Source organism: Bos mutus, chromosome 3 (assembly GCF_027580195.1).
Source record: "Bos mutus isolate GX-2022 chromosome 3, NWIPB_WYAK_1.1, whole genome shotgun sequence".
Lineage (NCBI taxonomy): Eukaryota > Metazoa > Chordata > Mammalia > Artiodactyla > Bovidae > Bos > Bos mutus.
The window spans coordinates 114907921-114928715 of NC_091619.1; the positions used below are offsets into that span (position 1 = coordinate 114907921).

The following is a 20795-nucleotide window of genomic DNA, read 5'->3' on the forward strand; positions in this document are numbered from 1 at the left end:
ACACCCTTGACCTTGATCTGGCTACATTATTTTGTCAGTACCCATGGAGCGGGAGATGGGGCTACTGGTCCAGACTGAGCCCAGGGAGGTGGCCTGTCTGCTGACTGTCTGTCCCAGTGAGCATCCCTGGCTGGCTCGGGCAGGGAGCACCTCTGTGTCAGACAGTGTACTGGACACTGAGGGCTTGGACTTGGGTTAAAAGCCGGGCTCCACTCTTCCAACGATCATCTGTGTGGACACGCGACACAACCTTTGGGGGCCTCAGCGTGTGTACAGGCAGACCTCTTTTCACTGTGCTTTACTTTACTGCACTTCAAAGATACTGTGGTTTTTTTGTTTGTTTGTTTGTTTAACAAATAGAAGGTTTATGGCAACCCTGTATTTAAGAAATATGTTTCATTAGGTTATCGCTGCCATACATAGTGATTCCTCTGGTGGACTTGGGCAAAGTAAATTAAAACCCTTCTAAAAAGTATTCACTATGCTTCATGCCATTAAGAACATTTGTAATGCATTGGAAGAGCTCAGAATATCAACACTGACAGAAGTCTGGAAGAAGTTAATTCCAGCCTTCATGGGTGACTTTGAGAGGTCAAGACTTCAGTGGAGGAAGTAACTTCAGATGTGGTGGAAACAACAGGAGAACTAGAATTAGAAGTGGAGCCTGAAGGTGTGCCTGAATTGCTGCAATCTCATAACTAAATGACATTCGCTGACTCATCGGACATGAGTTTGAGCAAACTTTGGGAGATGGTGAAGGACAGGGAAGCTCTGCGTGCTGCCGTCCATGGGGCTGCAAAGAGTCAGACATGGCTTAGCAACTGAACAATAAAACATGTGGACAAGCAATGCTAATGGTTTCTTGAGATGTAATCTACTCCTGTGAAGATTTGTTGACATGTCAACAAAGAATTTGGAATATTCCATAAACTTAGTTGCTAAATGATAAAGAGAGTTTGAGAGGAGGGACTCCAATTTTGAAAGAAGTGCTACTGTCCACAAAAATGCTATCAAACAGCATTGCATGCTACAGAGAACTCCTTTGTGAAAGGCAGGATCAATCACTGTGGCAAACTTCATTGTCATCTTATTTTAAGAAATTGCCACAGCAGTTCTTAGCCTTCAGCAACCTCAACACAGAGGCAAGACCGTCCTCCAGTGAAAAGATTATGACTTGCCAAAGTTTCAGATGATGGTTGGGGCTTCCCTAGTGGCTCAGTGGTAAAGAATCTGTCTGCGATGCAGGAGACTAGGGTTCAACCCCTCTAGGTCGGGAAGATCCCCTGGAGGAGGGCATGGCCCACTCTAGTATTCTTGCCTGGAGAATCCCATGGACGCAGGGGCCTGACAGGCTACAGTCCATGGGTCACAAAGAGTCAGACATGCCTGAGGGACTGAGCACACACACACATGATGATTAGCGTTTCTTTAGCAATAAAGTATTTTTAGGCCTCTTGAAGATAAGAGAGGGGAGTGAAAAAGCTGGCTTAAAACTCAACATTCAAAAAACTAAGATCATGGCATCCAGCCCTGTCACTTCATGGCAAATAGATGGGGACACAATGGAAACAGTGACAGATTTTATTTTCTTGGGCTCTAAAATCACTGCAGATGGTGACTGCAGCCATGAAATTAAAAGATGTTTTTAAAAAATAAATAAATAAATAAATAAAGATGTTTATTCCTTGGAAGAAAAGCTATGACAAACCTAGACAGCTTATTAAAAAAATAGAGACATCACTTTGCTGACAGAAGTCCATATAGTCAAAATTATGGTTTTTCCAGTAGTCGTGTATGGACGTGAGAGTTGGATCACAAAGAAAGCTGAGCACTGAAGAACTGATGCTTCTGAACTGTGGTGTTGGAGAAGACTCTTGAGAGTCCCTTGGACTGCAAGGAGATCCAACCAGAACATCTTAAAGGAAGCCAGTCCTGAATATTCATTGGAAGGACTGATGTTGAAGCTGAAGCTCCAATACTTTGGCCACCTGATGGGAAGAGCTAACTTATTGGAAAAGTCCCTGATGCTGGGAAAGATTGAAGGCAGGAGGAAAAGGGGATGACGGAGGAGGAGGTGGTTGGATGGTATCACCGATTCAATGGACATGAGTTTGAGCAAACTCCAGGAGATAGTGAAGGACAGGGAAGCCTGGCGTGCTGCAGTCCATGGGGTCGCAAAGAGTCAGACATCACTGAGTGACTGAACAATAATGACAACTTTAAAATTAAGGTGTATACATTATTTTTTAGACATAATGCTCTTGCATGCTTAATAGACTACTGCTGCTGCTGCTAAGTCGTGTCAGTCGTGTCCGACTCTGTGCGACCCCATAGACCGCAGCCCACCAGGCTCCGCCGTCCCTGGGATTCTTCAGGCAAGAACACTGGAGTGGGTTGCCATTTCCATCTCCAATGCATGAAAGTGAAAAGTGAAAGTGAAGTTGCTCAGTCATGTCTGACTCTTCTCGGGTCCCCATGGACTGTAGCCTACCAGGCTCCTCCACCCATGGGATTTTCCAGGCAAGAGTACTGGAGTGGGGTGCCATTGCCTTCTCTGAATAGACTACAGTGTAGTGCAAACATCTTTTTTTATCCGCTAGGATGCAAAAACTTCATGTGACTCTCTTTATTATGACACTCACTGTATTGCAGTGGTCTGGAACCAAGCCCACAGTATTTCTAAGACATGCATGTGTAAAATGCTTTGTAAACTGAAAGACGTGGTGCACATCTGGGTAATCGCTTCATGAACCAGCTTTACTACATGGAGTGTTCTTTTATTTTAGTCAAAGGGATCCATGGGAAGTTATAACATACATGTAAGCTCACTGTTTGTAGAAGTAATATAGAAATGTTTACTCTCCTGAAACCAATGACTGGTGATTCATGTTTATGAAAAACAGCTGTGATGGCTATGATTTGGAAAAATGGTTTTGTGCGAGCTATCTGAAGAGCAGGACGGCCAAGGACCACCCTGCTCTCCCCTCCCGGCCCTTTGCCTTGTCCTGCAAACCTGGAAGCGTTTGTCTTGGTTGCTGTAGCTTTCAGAACCAAACCACAGAAGCAGGCGATGCTGGTGAACCTAGCAACGGCCCAACACCATGGAGACCAGTAAACGAGTTAGGGTGTGGCCCCAAAGTGGTTGAATGTTGTGGCGTTTGCTGGTGAGCTATGAAGGCTGATGTTCCCAGAACAAAATTAGATCATTCTACTTACCTGTTTGTCCTTATTAGGCATCCCTTAAGAAGTTAAGTTCCTGCACGTAATCTTGAATGTTGGAGAACTGCTTTTGAGATCTGGGACATTACACTTTTGGGGGGAGGGCTCCAAGCAGCATAAGCATGGTGGCTTTTAGGAATGCCCGGGACAACCGGAGCTTTCACAAAACCTGAGGCCCCTCTCAGGACAGAGTCCCTGGGTGCCTGTAGGTGAGTGGCTGCCCGCAGCTTGGAAGGAGTGAAAGTAGCCAGCCTGCTGGAAGTGGGGATCTTGACCGAAAGAAGGGAAAACGGAGCCTGTGTCACTGACCTCACAGCTCTGCATATAAAGACCCTGGGCCCACACTGGAGCAGTCAGGATGCATGGCCTCCCTCTTCCTGACCCCTCCCCAGTCCCCCCTCCCCATTTTGCGGCTCAGATCTTTCAAAGGTGCCCTGGGTTTCTTCTGCCAGCCTCCCTGAGGATGGAAACTGGGGGCTTCTTGTCTGATTTTCTTCTTACCTGACACTCAGGTGACTCTGGTTTTGTCTTCCCCAATCTAAAGGATTTAGGTTACTCTGCCTAGTGGAGGAGGGAATGGTAACCCACTGCAGTATTCTCACCAGGAACATCCCATGGACAGAGGAGCCTGGCGGGCTGCAGTACGTAGGGTCGCAGAGTCGGCCATGGCTGAGCTGTGGCCCTAGTGACCTAAACACACACCCTGGTGACCTAACGCTGTGAGCACAGGGGTAAAAATGTAGTGCACGTCCGTGGTTTCTCTTCTACAAAATGTCACTTTCTTTGACTTCTGTGTGGACTTTCCCAGCACCAAGTATGTAGGCGACACTCAGTAGTCATCCTCACAAGTGTCCATGGTGAGTTTAAAACACAAGAGCGGGGTGGGTACTGCTGAGAGAGGGCCCCAGGGGGGCCCCTTTTCATCGGAGGGCTGCTTATATCAAAATAAAGGCAACTAGACCCTCGACACTGTGTTCTGGGGCCCCGGCGTCTAAATAACAGAGAAGTGTGAATTCTGCAGCACTTAAAATGCAGACTGACATTTGCCCTACAGCTGGGACCGGTCTGAGCTGTCCCCCCAGGGTGGCTGGCTGGGACATATGTCAGAATGTCCTGGCCTCTCATCTACAAGGATGTTGGTACAGCTGCTGTGGCTACTGGGTGGAGTCAGAAATCTCTTGTGCCTTTACTATTATTATCTTACTGTTGGTGTTGTTAGTTTGTTCCTGGGACTAAAATTAATCAGCCAGTTGCTTCTTCTGAGACAGTGTCCTGCCACCTGGGGCTTCTGCAGCTGGGCCCTCCCATAGCTTCTGTGGGGGCTGTGGGTTTGTTGTCTTCTCTGGGGCTACTCACCATCTTTCCCGGTTCTCAGCCATGTTAACCTGTTGTTGCCCAGCTTTCCTCCTGCTGCAGAGCAAGGCAGGTAGGCCCGGGTGCCTTGTGGGGGGTTTCTGGAGGCAGGGGGAAGGTAGGAGGCCAAGAGGCAGCCAGGCGGCTCCACCGACTGTGCTCAGGGGGGCCTCCCCTTCACCCTGGGCACTTTCATTATAACTGGCAGGTTTCAGATGAAACTCGAGACACAGGGGCTAAGTAACTTGCTCACAGTCCTACAGCCAGTGACAGGGCCAAGAACTGAGCCAGAGGGTTTAACTCCAGGGCCCACTTCCCTATGCGGTTTTCATAAAGCTGACAACTAGCAACTGGAAGGCCACCCGGGAGGTGGTGGGGAGGGGGTGCCCGTGTCTACAAGCATTGCCCTGAGACCTGCAAGACAAATGAAGCCTTCTCCCTGGCCCTGGCTCAGGGAGATGTGGTCACAGGGTTCCAGGTGGCAAGTAGCTCTAGAATCTGCTGATCTACATCAGAATATTCCAACTGATCAGATCAGATCAGTCGCTCAGTCGTGTCCGACTCTTTGCGACCCCATGAATCGCAGCATGCCAGGCCTCCCTGTCCATCACCAACTCCCGGAGTTCACTCAGACTCACGTCCATCGAGTCAGTGATGCCATCCAGCCATCTCATCCTCTGTCGTCCCCTTCTCCTCTTGACCCCAATCCCTCCCAGCATCAGAGTCTTTTCCAATGAGTCAACTCCTCGCATGAGGTGGCCAAAGTACTGGAGTTTCAGCTTTAGCATCATTCCTTCCAAAGAAATCCCAGGGCTGATCTCCTTCAGAATGGACTGGTTGGATCTCCTTGCAGTCCAAGGGACTCTCAAGAGTCTTCTCCAACACCACAGTTCAAAAGCATCAATTCTTCAGAGCTCAGCCTTCTTCACAGTCCAACCCTCACATCCATACATGACCACTGGAAAAACCATAGCCTTGACTAGACGAACCTTTGTTGGCAAAGTAACGTCTCTGCTTTTGAATATGCTATCTAGGTTGGTCATAACTTTCCTTCCAAGGAGTAAGCGTCTTTTAATTTCATGGCTACAGTCACCATCTGCAGTGATTTTGGAGCCCAGAAAAATAAAGTCTGACACTGTTTCCACTGTTTCTCCATCTATTTCCCATGAAGTGATGGGACCGGATGCCATGATGTTCGTTTTCTGAATGTTGAGCTTTAAGCCAACTTTTTCACTCTCCACTTTCACTTCCAACTGAAGGCTCCCAGAAGGCGATTTTATTAACAGGTTATCCTTCTCATCTGTGGAGCTGTTACTCAAATTATCTTTGCTTTCCACCAGAGATTCCCCAAATCCCATAGGTATTTACATAAAATAACTTAAAATTTTCTCCAACGTGTTTAATCAAGAACTGTTAACACATTAACGGATTTTAAAAGCGTTATAGTAAGAAGACAAGGTATTAAAGGTACGCATTTCAGTCTTTCTGAAAGTTATTCTTGCGAACCTGACAGTCCTGTGCATTAAAGCTTAGCGGCCGTGTTCACTTTCATCAAAGCTGACACCTGCTGTTTCTCCCGCGGTGGCCACTCTGGGTCTTTACTCGGCCTTGCTTTTCTGCTGCCCCTACTCCCTCCTAGGTTAGAACCCCCGGGCCCCCCAGAACCTCCTCTGTCCACCCCGCCCCGTCCTCCACACACATACATACACCCTTCCTTCCAGAGCCCCCTCCCCTGAAGCCAGAGTGGGAAGGTGAGCGCACACAGTCCGCCGCGCTGACACTTTACTGAGAGCTAGGTTAGGGTGGCGGAGATCGGGAGACGGGGCGACGGTAGCATTTAAGTGCGCATTGGTGGTCTCAAGACGCTTGCTGGAGCCGCCTTTGCAGACACCTCGGCCCAGCCTTCCTGTTGGAAGTTTTCATTTTGAGGTGGGGAGGTGGTCTTTCTGAGAAGGGCTTCCGAACACGTGCCCTCAGGGCGAGGTCAACAGAGGCCGGGGCCGCCTGGATGCGGCGTAGGAGCAGGGGGCGCCGCGGGCGCGGGGCATGGCCGGGACAGGCTGGCATTCCCATAAAAATCTGCGTCCTTCCTTCCCGTCGCTCCCGCCCCGGCCTGGCGAGGTCGGGACACGTTTCCATGATTTGCTTGTAGGACTTTTAAAGAACGAGTCACGCGTGTTCTGGGGCTGGAGGAGGTGCGTGCGGAGCCCCGGGGGCCCCATCCCGCCGCGGACACGCCCCTCCGCGCGGCCCCAGCCTCGCACGACCTCCCGCAGGACCCTGGACGGTGCGGCCAACCCCCCCGCCCCCACCAACCCCGGCGCTGAGACCCCGGATCCGCGCCGAACATTATTCTTCTGCCGCGGCTTGTTGAGCGGGAGCCGGGAGGGGGCGCACTCGGCCACCGGATGCTTGTTCTCACCCCGGCGGGCAGCGCATTCTGCTCGCCCTAGAAGGCGGCCCTTTCTCCGGGGGACGCGTTAACGGGGTACCCCGGCCAGCAGACGCTGCGGAGCTCGGGCGAGGCTGTCGTGTCCGTAGAAGCTCAACTTGGCTTGAATTTGGGGCCGCAGCCCAGCACCGACGGCGCGGGGGCGGCGGGCGGGGGCACAGGCGGGGCCTGGAGAGACTGTCAGCTCTGCCCCCAGAGGACGCCGCCCCCATTACCCCGCCCCCGGAGGACCCCGCCCCAGGGCCCCGCCCCCGGAGGGCCCGCCCCCGTGCAGAACCCTCCCCCTTACCGACCCCTCCCCAAGGGGAGCCAGGCCCCGTGCGCACCTCCCCGCTCCCGCATCTTCCAAAACTCCTCAGTTCGCCCTCCCTCCGCGGGTGGTGGGTGACCAGGGCCGGCCGGGGGTTTTCTCCTCGGGTGGGGACCGAAGGGGGCTGCCGGTGATTAATGACCGCGCCGGGGGGCGCGGCGTGGGGGCGGAGCGCGCCGGGTGGACCCGGAGGGCGGCGAGGGCGGAGCGCAGGGGCGGAGCTCGCGGAGGGGGGCGGCCCGTCTCCTCGGCTCCCCGCACCGCCCCCCGCCCCGGCCCGCGGGCCCCGGCCACCTGCGCCCCGCCCCTGCGGCCGCGCCCGAGCCCCGGAACCGCGGAGGCGCGCTCCGCCCGGGCGAGGGCGAGGTTGCCGTCCCGACGCGCGGGTAGTCTCAGGCAACGCGATCCCGCCGTTCTCGGCATGCGGCTGCGCTGAGAGCCCGCCCGCGGATCCCGGGAGCCAGACGTCCACTGAGGATCTCTGCTGGCTGTGTGAGAAGGTGGTCTTCAGCCGGCAGGATGACCAACCCTGCGGCCGCGCAGAACCAGGAGATAGACTGCCTGAGCCCAGAAGCTCAGAGACTGGTAAGAGGACAACACATCTCCGAAACGTTTGGTTCTGACTGCGAATGTGTGGACCTTGTGGATGTGCTGGGACCGGCCGAGGGCGGGCGCCACCTTCCACCGCAGCCATCTGTGCCTGGTGAGGTGTGGGTGGGCCCCGCCTGGCCGGGGACCCCCTTAAGCGAAAGTCCGTCCCCACGCGAGGATGTGCGGCGGGGCGGGGGTAGGGAGTTCTCGGTTCAGTTCGCGGTTTCGTTTGTGCTGCCCGCCTTGCACCCCGAAAACACGTTTCCCCGGACGGCGTTCCTCGCCACCGCGGAAAAGAACTCGGTCTAGTCCGCTCAGGCCGCATTGTCGGGCTCTGCCCAGTTGGGTGTTTCGTCCGCGGATCCAGCCGAAATCTGAGACCTGCGCGTGGTCTATAGAGTTTCACTCACAACTGCTGGTTTGGTGTTTTACAAAACAGAGCACCTGGGCACTGGTGCCCAGGGGCGGTGCCTTCAGCCTGAGGCTGGCACCCCCAGAGGCTGGGTGGTTTGCAGTGTTTATCCTTCTCTGGGCCTTAGAGCCTTCTCTAGAGTCCCCGAGATTCCAGTTCCCAAATCCTCCTTGGCTGGTCTCCTGGGGTCTCTCCGTCTGGAGGGGACCTTTCATCTGTGGGATTTTGCAGTTATTCAGCTCAACACCCAGTATTGGGACTATGGATGTGAGGCATTAAGAGTCCAGCAGGGGATGAAGTGGGGAAGGTTTGTAATTACCTATTTTCGTGTGGCTTGTGGCTGATCATGAATGGGAATATTTAAAAGTGAAAGGGTGCAATTTGGAAAAGACATACATTATTAAGTTAATACTGTAGAGAGAGACCCTAGATTTTCACTTTATTGGGCCTTTGTGGAACCTTAATCGAAGTGTAAGCCCCCAATAATCACTCCTTCACCAGGCAGGAATTAACCCCCTACTGAGTGTTTCTGGAAGGTTCAAGATGAATAAGACTGCTCTGCCCTCAGCTTCCTGGTCAACCCCAGAAAGAAGTGTAGAAATAGATTCTGATGAACACACACTTGAAAATCACATTCCTTCCTGAGGACTGTCAGGTGGGTATTATTTTTAATGTCCACATTCGGTGTGCTCCTCTGGCCTTAGGTTCCAGCCTTGAACCAGATCCTTGGAGCTGGTTCCTACCCCTTCGCCTAATTGGGAACCTGCAGAGAGAGCCTTGCGTCAGCATCAGGGAAGGGCCCTTGGAAGAAAGAAGGATGGGAATGCTCTGAGAAAGGCCGGTGCTTCCAGGAGCCGCCTAGGCAAGCCATAGATGGCAAGAACAGACTGATGTTAGTCCTGGGCAAGATTCGAGCTCAGAGGAATGAACTGCTGGGCACGGAGAAGAACAGAGTGACTGTGGGGAGCAGGATTTGAGGCAGGAGTAGAAACAGCACCTCTTGTTCAACGGCACTCGATGCGGCGTCTCTTTAAGCCTTAACTTACCTCGGGATCGGGTCTGGTGGAGATGTGTGCCTCACAGACATGCTGCTGGGAGCCGGAGCCAGGAGAGACTGGAACAGCTGCTCGTTGAGAAGGTGCCCACCCCCTCCTGCCCACGATTCCAGGATCTAGTATAGTCAGAAAACTAAGGCTGTTTCTCTTTTTTGTAAGTTGTGAGCAGAATTCATTTGGCAGTGACGGGAGGCTATTTGTGTCCCCTCCCAAGTCTCATCGTATTGTGGGGTCCTGTGCCAAGTTCTCCAGGTCCCATTTATTTGGCTGATGAGAGGTTATTTTCAGTCTTTATTCTTCTTAGTGTGAATGCGCATACATTTCTCTGCAGCCCCGTTAAGGTACTTGATTAAGGACTGTTACTCTGAGTCGTTAGAGAACATACAGTGTATGCCTCTTATTACCCTTCTAAAACCCAAAAATGCTGAATTCTGAAACATCCTTGGTCCCAGGGGTTTTCAGTAATCAGTTGTGAACTTGTTAGAGTTTTTGTTTGTTTGGGAGAGGGCTTGTTAAGGAGGGGTTTGTTTGTTTTTAGTAAAAAAACAGCAAAAAAAAATTTTTTTTTTAAAGCAGAACATGGGGAACAGAAGTAAAACACAGTCCTTGTTTTATGACGTTAGTGGTTGAAAGGAAACAAGTGAGGTGGGGTGGGGTAGGGTGGGGGTGGGGTGTTGGGTGGGCCATGTCCGAAGGACTTACCCAGCGGCCACCCTGGGCATTAGTATTCCAGCCAGAGAAGGGTGGGCATTTCAGACTTGTTTGTGCCGGCTTGTGTTCAGCACTAAGTGACCCTGTGTCCCAGGAACAGTGGTCCCCAGTGGAGGAGGAGGAGGGCCGGGGCCCCATGGGTGTGAGGCCAGGGCTGGGATTGGCAGGAGGACATGGATTTGTCTAGCTCCACCTCAAAGCAAAAAGCAGGATCCGAGCAGGAAGTCCAGGCTCCTTGCAGGACTGGACGGTGTGGAAACCGTGTTTCCTTAACTTGGGCAGCTTCCCCGTGTGCACGCTGGTTGTGTCAGCTGGTTTTTTCCCATGAACTGAGCAGCAAAGGGTCCTCACAAACACCCAGCCCCATCCTGAGAGAGGCTGTCAGGGGAACGTGGACCCCCCAAGTCTCCTCGCATCGTAGGTGCCTGTGCCCGGGTCCACTGGCCCTGGCGAGTAGAAACACGCAGCGCTCGGGTGCCTGGCCCTGCTAGGCTCAGCCTGAGACTGGGTGTTGGAACCCTGGTTTGTGTTAGGTGCGTCATTGCCCCAAGCTCTTAAGATATAAAAGCAGTAAGTTAGGTCTTTTCTCTTAGTAGTAAAAGTGTCCCACTAGGGCAAAGATGGAGACTCAATTTCCCCTTTTCTTTAAGAATTAGTTTCTGTTCAGCCTGAACTTATGTCAACGGAGCGGAAGCCTCATTTGCACCCTTTTTTTTTTCTTCAGATCCTGCAGTCTACACTGCCGCTTACACTGAGCACAGGAAATTGCGTTATTTATAGCGGCTCAAGTGTTTTCAGACAAAGTTGATCCGAGTATTACCTGATTAACAGTGAGGTTCTTATCTAGTTTCTACAGAATTACAAGGTCGCATGTTGGTGTGATATGTTTGCTCCTCAAAAGGCAATGTTCAGGAGGAAATTCTTATCCTTGAAAAATCAGGCTGTGTGACTCAGCAAAGGAAATGTTTATGACTGGTTGATTACTCATATGCCAGTGTTTCCAGAATATCTGATCATACTTAAAAGTTTTGACCTCGGAGCCCCATTGGCCATAGGGTTCAGGTTACTAACCTGTTAGAGCAGGAAGGCTGCTATATCTCACTGTATGTTAGACATGGGTCAGAGAGAGAGGAATTTTTGTTACTTCACTGCTTTTACTCTGGGGCACCCCAGTTTTAGTGCACGCACACTCACGTGTGTGTGTGTGTGTGTGTGTGTGTGTGTGTGTGTTTTAAAGCAGGTTATTTCCATATTTTCATGGATTGGATTTACCAGAACTTTTACGGTTCAGACTATCTAGAAAAAGTAAATGAACTTCTAATTTAAACAAAGCACTGTCTTGACTACATCCAAGATTCAGTGATTCAGAATTCCTGTGCATTTAATGGTGGACCACTACTTAAATCCCCTTTCTGAGACTGATGTTTTTGTTTAGGGAAGGGCCGGAGTTTCAAGTGGTTTTCTCCTTCAGGCTATAAGCTGACACCTTTAAAACCTGTGTAAATACTTTGGTTTGGACTCTGAAGGAGAGCTACTTTGTAGTTTAAATTACTATAAAGATTTACTTTTCCTTTTAACTAAAATGTTTCATTTATGTGTTTGTGTCCTAGAGCTTACCAGAGCAACATGGTTTCTGATCCTCAGGTCTGTTTTATCTCTGGCCGGTGGGGGTGGAATTCTCGCTGCGGGGAGAGAAACAGGAGTGGGCTTTTGGTGTGGGTGGGCCATCTCCCCAGCACACTTACTCCTGGTGGGTGTTTCAGCATGCTCGTCTTCTCCCTTGTCTTGTAAACTTCCTCTGAGCTGAGCTCACGCTGCTGGGACAGAGACAGTGTGTAGGTAGACACAGTTGGTAGCGTTTCCCAAAGCCCTGCTGTGTCAGCGATCTTCAGGGTTTCCTGCAGAAGTCTTCCTTGCCCTGGCGTATCTCAGGGGCAGTTAGGTTATCCCCACTTACACATAAAGAGAAGATGAGCTCAGAAGGTTCAGGGGACTTTCCCAAGACTGCACAGCCACAGGCCGCGGGGCCCATTGGGCCCCAGGCAGGATGGCTCAGAGCTGATGATGGTCACTGCCACCTCTGTCCAGCCTGCTCAGGCAAGGTCTGGCGAGGCGGCTGGAGAGCATTCTTGCTGTTGTCAGCCTGTCTTCTGAGCCCTGGGCCGTCAGCCCCAGGCTCGGGCCGAAGGACGTCTTTCTGCTAAGGCAGCTTCTCAGGACACACGTCTTTGCAACTGAAGTCTTGATTTGATTAACATTTCCTTTCTATTTCTGATAGTTTTTCAGACAAAAGAACACTCAATGGGCTATTTTTTCTAAATAAGGACATGAATAGAAACCCCATAGCTGCCAGAATTTTTATTTTTCTGTAGTTCATACCGTACCCACGTTTTAGCTGTCACTTGAGTCAGCCCGCAGCGGGAACTGCTGGGTACCAGCCTCATTCCCATGTGTTGTAAAGCTCCTCCCCACCATCCCAACAGACGAGCCTGCTGAGGATGTTTGAGGGCTCCTGGCCCTTTCCTGGCTGGTTCCAGGAGGATCACCTGGGCAGAGGAAAGGGTGTCAGTAGCTGTGTGCTGCCTGCGTGGGAAAGCATGGGGCTACTGGAGCATCAAGTCTTTTTTTGAGAAGGAACAATGTCAGTGTTTTGTGTCATCTCAAAGGGGTGGGGGGTGGGGGGGCTTCCCAGATGGCTCATTGGTAAAGAATCCTCCTGCAGTGCAGGAGAGACTGGTTCGATCTCTGGGTCGGGAAGATCTCCTGGAGAAGGACACAGCAACCCACTCTAGTATTCTTGCTTGGAGAATCCCATGGACAGAGGAGCCTGGGCTGGAGTCCATGGAGGGTCACAAAGAGTCAAATACAGCTTAGTGACTGAACAGCGAGAAAAGTATGCGGTTTACAAGGAAGAACCTGAGCGGAGCAGGTGAAGCGAAGGCCACGGAGACCAGATGGATTGCCCGGAGGGAACCTGTCACGGGGAGCGCTGCTCACGTGAGGCCAGGCTGCTCCCACCTGTCACTTGTCAGTCACACATGAGGTTATTTGCGACTATTGCTTGCTTGTAGCTCCAATATGCTGAGACCCTGAAGGAAGTGTGAACATCCCTCATCTCAGAAAAACATTTAAGATGTATTAACAGCAAGAGGAGAACTTTTTGCACGGAAAATACTGTGCCCTGTTTTTTTTTTTAGTTTTTATGCATTCGGTTTTATTTTTGGCTGTGCTGGGCCTTCATTGCTGCACACAGCCTTTCTCTAGTTGCAGTGAGCGGCGGCTGCTCTCTGTTGTGGTGCACAGGCTTCTCATTTCAGTGGCTTCTCTCGTTGCAGAGCACGGGCTCTAGGTGCTCGTGCCTCAGTCATGCGGCCTCTGGGCTCAGCAGGTGCGGTTTTCAGACTCTGGAACACAGGCTCGGTGGTTGTGGCACCGGGCTTAGTTTCTCCGTGGCATTTGGGATCTTCCTAGACCAGGGATCGAACCCGTGTCTCCTGCACTGGAGGGCGGATTCTTTACCACTGAGCCACCAGGGAAGCCCTAAGTATGCGCTGTTTTTGTTCATCAGCTTGAGTGCGGGTCACTGCTAAGCTGAAGATCGTTTTGTGAAGTTTCAATAGGTAATTGCTATTAGTCTGCTCTCTGTTAAGTAACATGAACACTTTTGTTCGTGATTAAAATGTTTGTTCTTTTGGTGTGTTTCTCTGAGAAGAAAAGTCAGGAGATTTCCAGTAGCAAAACGGGAAAGAGAACTCTGTGGACAGTCTCAGTGTAACAGATAATTCACCCCTTTGTAGACCAAACATTTCAGAGGCAAAGCAAGCTCCTAGAGACCACGTCACCGGGTTTCCAAAGTGACATGATTTGTCTAAGTTGTCATAATGGGCGAGTGGCAGAGCCAGCACTCACAGCTTGGTCTGGAGACCCCTCTCAGGACAGTCTCAGTCTTTGGAAACCCTGGACCCTGCTGAGAACACCACCACCAGGAGAGGTGGTTTCTATGCCTGGTCCCCCGAGACCAGAGGATGCGGCGCCAGAACTCGACCTCTGGGCACAGACACGGGTGGCCTTGTGAGGTCAAGGCTTCTTTGAAGGCTGCTGTTTTATTATAAAATTCCTTGATCATTTTATAGTCCATAACTCATCTGATTTGGTTTTGATGGAAACATAGTGTTTTAAATAACCAATTAAACTTTAGCCTGATTAGTCCTTAACTGTATGTCCTCCATATCATCAAGTGAAGTTGATAACTTGTTTATTTTGCGGCTTCAGCACTGGCCCCCAGACCTGTGCCCTGAACCTGTGGTCAGGCTGTTTCAACAAGCGTGGACATGCAATAGAGGGGTTCAGCGTCCCCATTGCACCCCAGAGTTTTAAAAAAGTGGTTCCCAGTCATGTCAGACCCAATGTCCCTTTTTATAACAAGTTTTTAATATCCTTGTTACTAAACCAGAAATGAAATTCCTAGGTGGTAGAAGCTACCTTCACACATAATTTCAAGTCAATATAATGTTTGCACCATAACATTAAAAAGAAATCAAATGAAAGTAAAGTGCAGGAACAGAATGTGAATATTGTGAATAACTCTTGGGAAGGTTCTGAACAAAGCCGTGTATAATCTTTCCTGATTTCCATGCAGATTGCATTCCTGGAATATTCGATGTATGTTGAAACTACCCATAACATTTTGAATTTACATGTGAGTCGAGATCAGTTTGTAGGTCTGAAAGTTATGAATGTGGTTTTTAGATCTGGTGGGAAAATTCCTCATTGTACAGGCCTGCCCGAGGACAGGATGGTTGGCATGCCATGCCCTGCCCCCAAATGCCATCAGTCTCTGCTCCAATCACTGTGACTTCCCAACACCTGCCTCCTCCCCCCAGCATTTCCTAAATGCCCTCTGAGAGCTGGCACATGCTCCCTGACAGCGTCATCCCAAAGTGCCTTCTCCTCCCTGGCGATCATACAGTTGTGGCTGGAAAGGCAGGCCCCTTCGTGGAGGGACTTACCATGATTGAGGGGGTTGGAAAGATGAAATTTTGAGACTGGAGTCCAATCCCCGTGGCAGCTGAGGGGTGCAGGGAGGGCAGTGGACACACATACAGGGACCCGGGTGCCCACTGATTCTGGGCTGCCAGCCGGATGTTCCCTCTCCTGTTCCTGCCTGTGCGGGAGAACACATGGCCCCATCTACTTGGTTACTTTGACTAGCACGCTATTTTTAGAATCTACTGCATATGAGGAGTTGGGGGTCTATGTAGAAAACAAAAGTTGGTGGCTATTGTCAGTTCCTGTAGCCAAGTCAACTCAGCAAAATAATAAAGATCAGAGTGTACATAAATAAAATAGAGATTAAAAAATCAGAAAAGATCAATGAAACCAAGACCTAGTGTTTTGAAAGGATGAGGAAAATCAGCAAACCTCTAGGCAGGCTCCCCAAGGAAGAAAAGGGAGAGGACCTAAATCGAAGAAGAAATGAAAGAGTAGAAATAACAACTGAGACCCCAGAAATACAAAGAATCATGGTTATAAATACTATGGATGGCCGTGTGCCAATAAATTGGACAACCTAGGAGAAATGGGCATGTTTCTAGAAACACAGCCTGCCAAAACTCAGTCAGGATGAAACAACTAATTTGAACAGACTGATCACTAGAAGTTAAATAGAATCTGAAATTTAGGGAGGAAAAAAAAAAAGAACCTCCCTGCACACAGAAGTCTGGGACTAGACAACTTCACTCGGGAATTCTACCAAACATACAAGGAAGAACTTATATGTATCCTTCTTAAACCATTCCAAAAACTGAAGAAGGGGGCACACTCCCAGACTCATCCTGTGAAGCCACCAACACCCCGATGCCAAAACCAGACACAGACACTACAAAAAAACGAAAGGTACAGGCCAGTGTTGCTGTGAATGTAGATGCAAAATATTAGCAAAGCACATACAACACTGCATAGAAAGGGTCATGCACACAGTCCCGCGGGATTCATTCCAGGGTCACAAGGACGGTTCCACATCAGCAAATCGATCAACGTGAAATACTGCATCAACAAAAGGAAAGATGGAGACCACGTGATCACTTCAGTAGACGTGGAAAAAGCATTTGACAAAATTCAGCCTTTGTTTATGGTAAAAACTCTCACCAGAATGGTTATAGAGGGAACATATCTCAATGTAATAAAAGCCATTTATGATAAACCCACATTCAACATAATACTCAGTGGTAAAAAGCTGAAAGCCTTCCTGCTAAATTCAGGAATAAGACACAGTTGCCCCTCTCATTACTTCTATTCAGCATAATATTGGAAGTTCTAGGTCATAGCAATCAGACGAGAAAAAAAATACAGAACTTACCTGGTGGTTCAATGGTTAAGAATCTGCCTTCCAATGCACAGGACATGGATTTGATCCCTGATCGGGGAACAAAGGTCCCACATACCACTCAGCAGCTAAGCCCATGCGTCACAACTGGAGAGCCCGTGCACTCTGGAGCCTGTGCGCCGCAACTAGAGAGCACAAAGAACGCACAGGCCAGCGAGGACCCAGCACAACCAAACTAAAAGTAGATGAATAAGAAATACAAGGCATCTAAACTGGAAGAGAAGAGGCAAGCTGCTACTGTTTGTACATAAGATGATGCCCTATACAGAGAACCCTAAAGTCGCCATGTAAAGCCTATTAGCACTAATGCATGAATTCAGCAAGACAGCAGGATACAGGGTTAGAAACCTGAACCTGTTGCATTTCTTTAATAAGAAAATATCAGGAAAATAACCTTTAAAAAAAAACCCTGTTTAAAATCACATCAAAAAAAAAAAAACAAAAAACCTAGGACTAAACTTAACCATGGTGGTAAAAGAGCTGTATGCTAAAAATTATTAAATGTTGATTAAGGAAATTGAGGAAATCCACGGGATCACTAAGTGTCAGACACAAGTGAGCAACTGAACTGACTGAACTGAAGGAAATTGAAGATAATTCAAAGAAATGGAAAGATATCCCATGCTTTTGCTGACAAAGGTCCATATAGTCAAAGCTATGGTTTTTCCAGTAGTCACGTAGGGATGTGAGAGTTGAACCATAAAGAAGGCTGAGTGCTGAAAAATTGATGCTTTCCAACTGTGGTGTTGGAGAAGACTCTTGAGAGTCCCTTGGATGGCAAGGAGATCAGTCCTGAATATTCATTGGAAGGACTGATGCTGAAGCTGAAGCTCTAGTACTTTGGCCACCTGGTGCGAAGAGCTGACCCACTGGAAAAGACCCTGATGCTGGGAAAGATTGAAGGCAAAAGGAGAAGGGGACGGCAGAGGATGAGATGGTTGGATGGCATCACCGACTCGATGGACATGAGTTTGAGCAAGCTCCGGGAGACAGTGAAGACCTGCAGTCCATGGGATTGCACGGAGTCGGGCGCGTCTTAGCAGCTGAACAACGACGTAGATCACCAGAACGGAGAGCCCAGAAATAAACCCACAAACCTCTGGTCCAACTTCAGCAAAGGAGGCGAGAATGTAAAACAGCAAAGCGGTGTCTACAGGTGGTGTTGTGAAACTGGACCACTGCATGTAAATTAGTGAAATTAGCACACTCCCTCACACCATATAAAGCATAAACTCAAAATAGTCTAAAGACCTAAGTAAAAGACATGACGCCATAAAACCCCTAGAAGAGAACATAGGCAGAACATTCTCTGACACAAGTTACAGCAATATTTCCTTAGATCAGTCTCCCAAAGCAAAAGAAATAAAAGCAAAAATAAAATGGGACCTAATTAAATTCAAAAACTTTTGTATAGCAAACAAGACCATAAACAAAAGGAAAAGACTGGGAGAAAATATTTGCAAAGGATCTGACCAGCAAACAGTTAATATCCAAAATGTACACACAGCTTCTACATACAACTCAATCTCAATAAAACAAACAACCCAATCAAAACATAGACAAGACCTAAATAGACATTCTCCAAAGGAGACATACAGATGGCCAGCAGGCAGATGGAAAGATGTTCAGCATTACTAATTATTGGAGAAATGCAAATTAAAAGCCCAGTCGGGTATCACCTCCCACCAGTCAGAATGGCCATCATTAAAATGTCTACAAATAATAAATGCTGAATAGGGTGTGGAGAAAAGGAAACCCTCCTACACTGTTGGTAGGAAGGTAAATTGATGCAGCCACTGTGGAAAGCCATGTGGAGGTGCCTTTAAAAGCTGAAAATAGAGTTGCCATGTGAGCCAGCAATCCCACTCCTAGACATATCCACTTATGTGTGGAATCTAAAGAATACAAAAGAATTTGTACGCAAAACAGAAACGGACTCACAGACCTCAAGATGAACTTCTGTTACCAAAGGGAAAGGCAGGGAGGCAGGGCAAATGAGGAGCTAGGGACTAACAGATCCAAAGTACCGTGTATAAGATAGACACACACCAAGGCCATACTCCACAGCACAGGGAATTGTATTCAATATCTTGTAGTAACCTGTTAATATAATAGCATAGAGTGTGAAAAATAGCTGAATCACTTTGCTGTATGCCGGAAACTGACACAATCAATTCTACAAAAATTTTTTTTTTTAAAGGCAGGTCAGGGAAGGGCTTCTGTGTTAGAGCCTCACGGTGTCCCTGCACAGAGTGCAGCGTTGTAAGTCCCTTCAGCCTGGGGCCCTGTGTGTGCTCCGGTGAGTCTGCGAACTTGGTCATCTGTTCTTTCCTCATTCCAGGGACCAGTCACATGTGGATGGAGGGAGGGCCCCTGCTTCTTTCTAAACAAAACCGGTTCTTTATCCCACTTCAGGCTTCAACCCCTTGGTACTCCTCTTACATTAAAGTGTGCGTGCGCTTTAGTCCTTTAACTTTTCCCAAGAGGTGATAAATACCGTGGTAACATGTCCCGTGGCTGGAAGAAAACTCTCCCATCACAGAGCTTTGGGGTCACTGATCCACATGTCAGCCAAGAGCATAAGTCTCCTGGGCTCTGCGGGGCGGGGTGGGAGCTGCTTCCAGCAGCGACACCCCTTTCCAGGCCCCGGGGCTTCTCTGCGGAGAGGGAGGACATGACAAAGCTGCCAAGCTCATTTCCCAAGAGTCACACCAGAGTTATGGCTCATAAATCCCTGCCCCTTTCCATGTAGAATTCTGGAGCCCCAGGAGAATCTAAGAACAGAGGAGGAGCTTTTTCTGTGACATGGGATAAGGGATGTGGGGATATAGAATTCCACACTTTGCTTGAATCCCAGCAAAGCTTTGGAGCTCGGAAGAAAGTGTGCAGAGTCAGGACTCTGGACTTCATGTGGGGCTTTTCAGAAAAATATTGAGTCTGCCTCCAGGCACCTCTGTCCTCTCCAAGCAGGCAGGACTTGGGTTCCACCGGCGTTTACCACATTTCTGTTTTTTAAAGATGTGGGGTTGAATTGGTAGCAGCCACAAAAGGATACAAAGAGTATTAGAGCTCTTAGAGCCCCCCAGACGCCACTGAAATTGGGGTGCAGGGTACTGGGGTGGTGTGTGGTCACTCCACCCTTGGGCAGAGTCTCCCCTTCCTGCTTACGAAACCCCCACCACAGACAGGAGGTGGGGGGAGGAAGGAAGCTGTGCCGGGGCCGGGCTAAGAGGCAGGGCACACCTCGCCACTTTCTCCTCCTGCCCTGGTGAATCACTTCTGCTTTAGTTTTGCTCAGTCCCCAGGCCAGGCTGGGCTATCCCTGAGTTCCCTGAAGAGAGGAGCAGCTGAGGTCCTTGGAGCAGTTTTATTACAGCTGGGATTCCTGGTGCTCCGAGCAGGGGGCCTGTCGGGGTCCCTGATAGAACAGGGGTGCGTCTGACTGTTTATCCACTGACTCCGGTGTTTCATCCTGGTAGAACCCACTTTTGCTCTGTGGTCTGATCTAGAACCAGAGCCCATCGAGCCCTTGGCATAGAGACCCGTCACGAAAGTAACTCCTGCTTTTGCTGGTGACATCTTCACATAGCTCGCCAGCCTTTCTCTGGCCCTGTCTGGGTCTGCGCCTGCGTCAAGGGCATTTCAGACAGAGAAGCACTGAAACCACTGGGTGTCATTTCTGGGGCTCCAAAGAGCTCAGGTACCATAGACCTTTCTGTTTCAGTGCAGAAAGAATTCAGTGAGAGAAAAAGTTATAGGTAAGAAGTGATTTGTTATTTGGTAGAAACCAATGCAATACTGTAAAGTTACTAACCTTCAATTAAAAAAAAAAAGAAGTGATTTATTAGAATAGGATGCTTGTGAGGCTTACGAGCGGGCAGGCAAGGTGGTACCACATGACTTAATGAAAACTTACTGGGCTACAGTTTTATAATCAAACAAAAAGTGGGAAAAGGAGACCATCTTTGTCTTTTTTGAGCAGATGTCGCGCCTCCCTTATCAGCTTCTCCTCCAGGTTGAGCAGAGGAGTTTTCTGGTCCTACTTGGTCAAACCAGGTTCACAAATTATTGTTTTTTAATGTGTGTGCAGAGAGCATGTCCTGCGTGCATGTGTGCTAAGTCACTTCAGTCGTGTCCGACTGTGGGACCCTATGGACTGTAGCCCTCCAGGCTCCTCAGTCCATGGGCTTCTCCAGGCAAAAATACTGGAGTGTGTTGCCATGCCCTCCTCCAGGGGATCTTCCCAACCAGGGATCAAACCCAGGTTTCCCACATTGCAGGCAGATTCTATACCATCTGAGCCACCA

General features: G+C 49.4%; 1 protein-coding gene across 38 annotated transcripts in view; it reads left to right on the forward strand.

Moving 5' to 3' along the window:
• Window positions 1-20795, forward strand: part of LRRFIP1 (LRR binding FLII interacting protein 1) — a 160185-nt gene that overhangs the window by 60848 nt on the left and 78542 nt on the right. For 7 of the 38 annotated variants that reach the window (XM_005906813.3, XM_070368557.1, XM_070368595.1 and 4 more), the window contains exon 1: window positions 7707-7919. The exons of 28 other annotated variants lie outside the window; for them this stretch is intronic. In XM_005906813.3, the coding sequence (XP_005906875.1) occupies window positions 7854-7919 (66 nt within the window). In that variant the 5' untranslated portion in view covers window positions 7707-7853. Of the gene's footprint in view, window positions 1-7706; window positions 7920-9041; window positions 9476-20795 lie in introns of those variants that run through there. 3 more of the 38 variants (XM_070368569.1, XM_070368576.1, XM_070368590.1) reach the window with 1 other exon arrangement.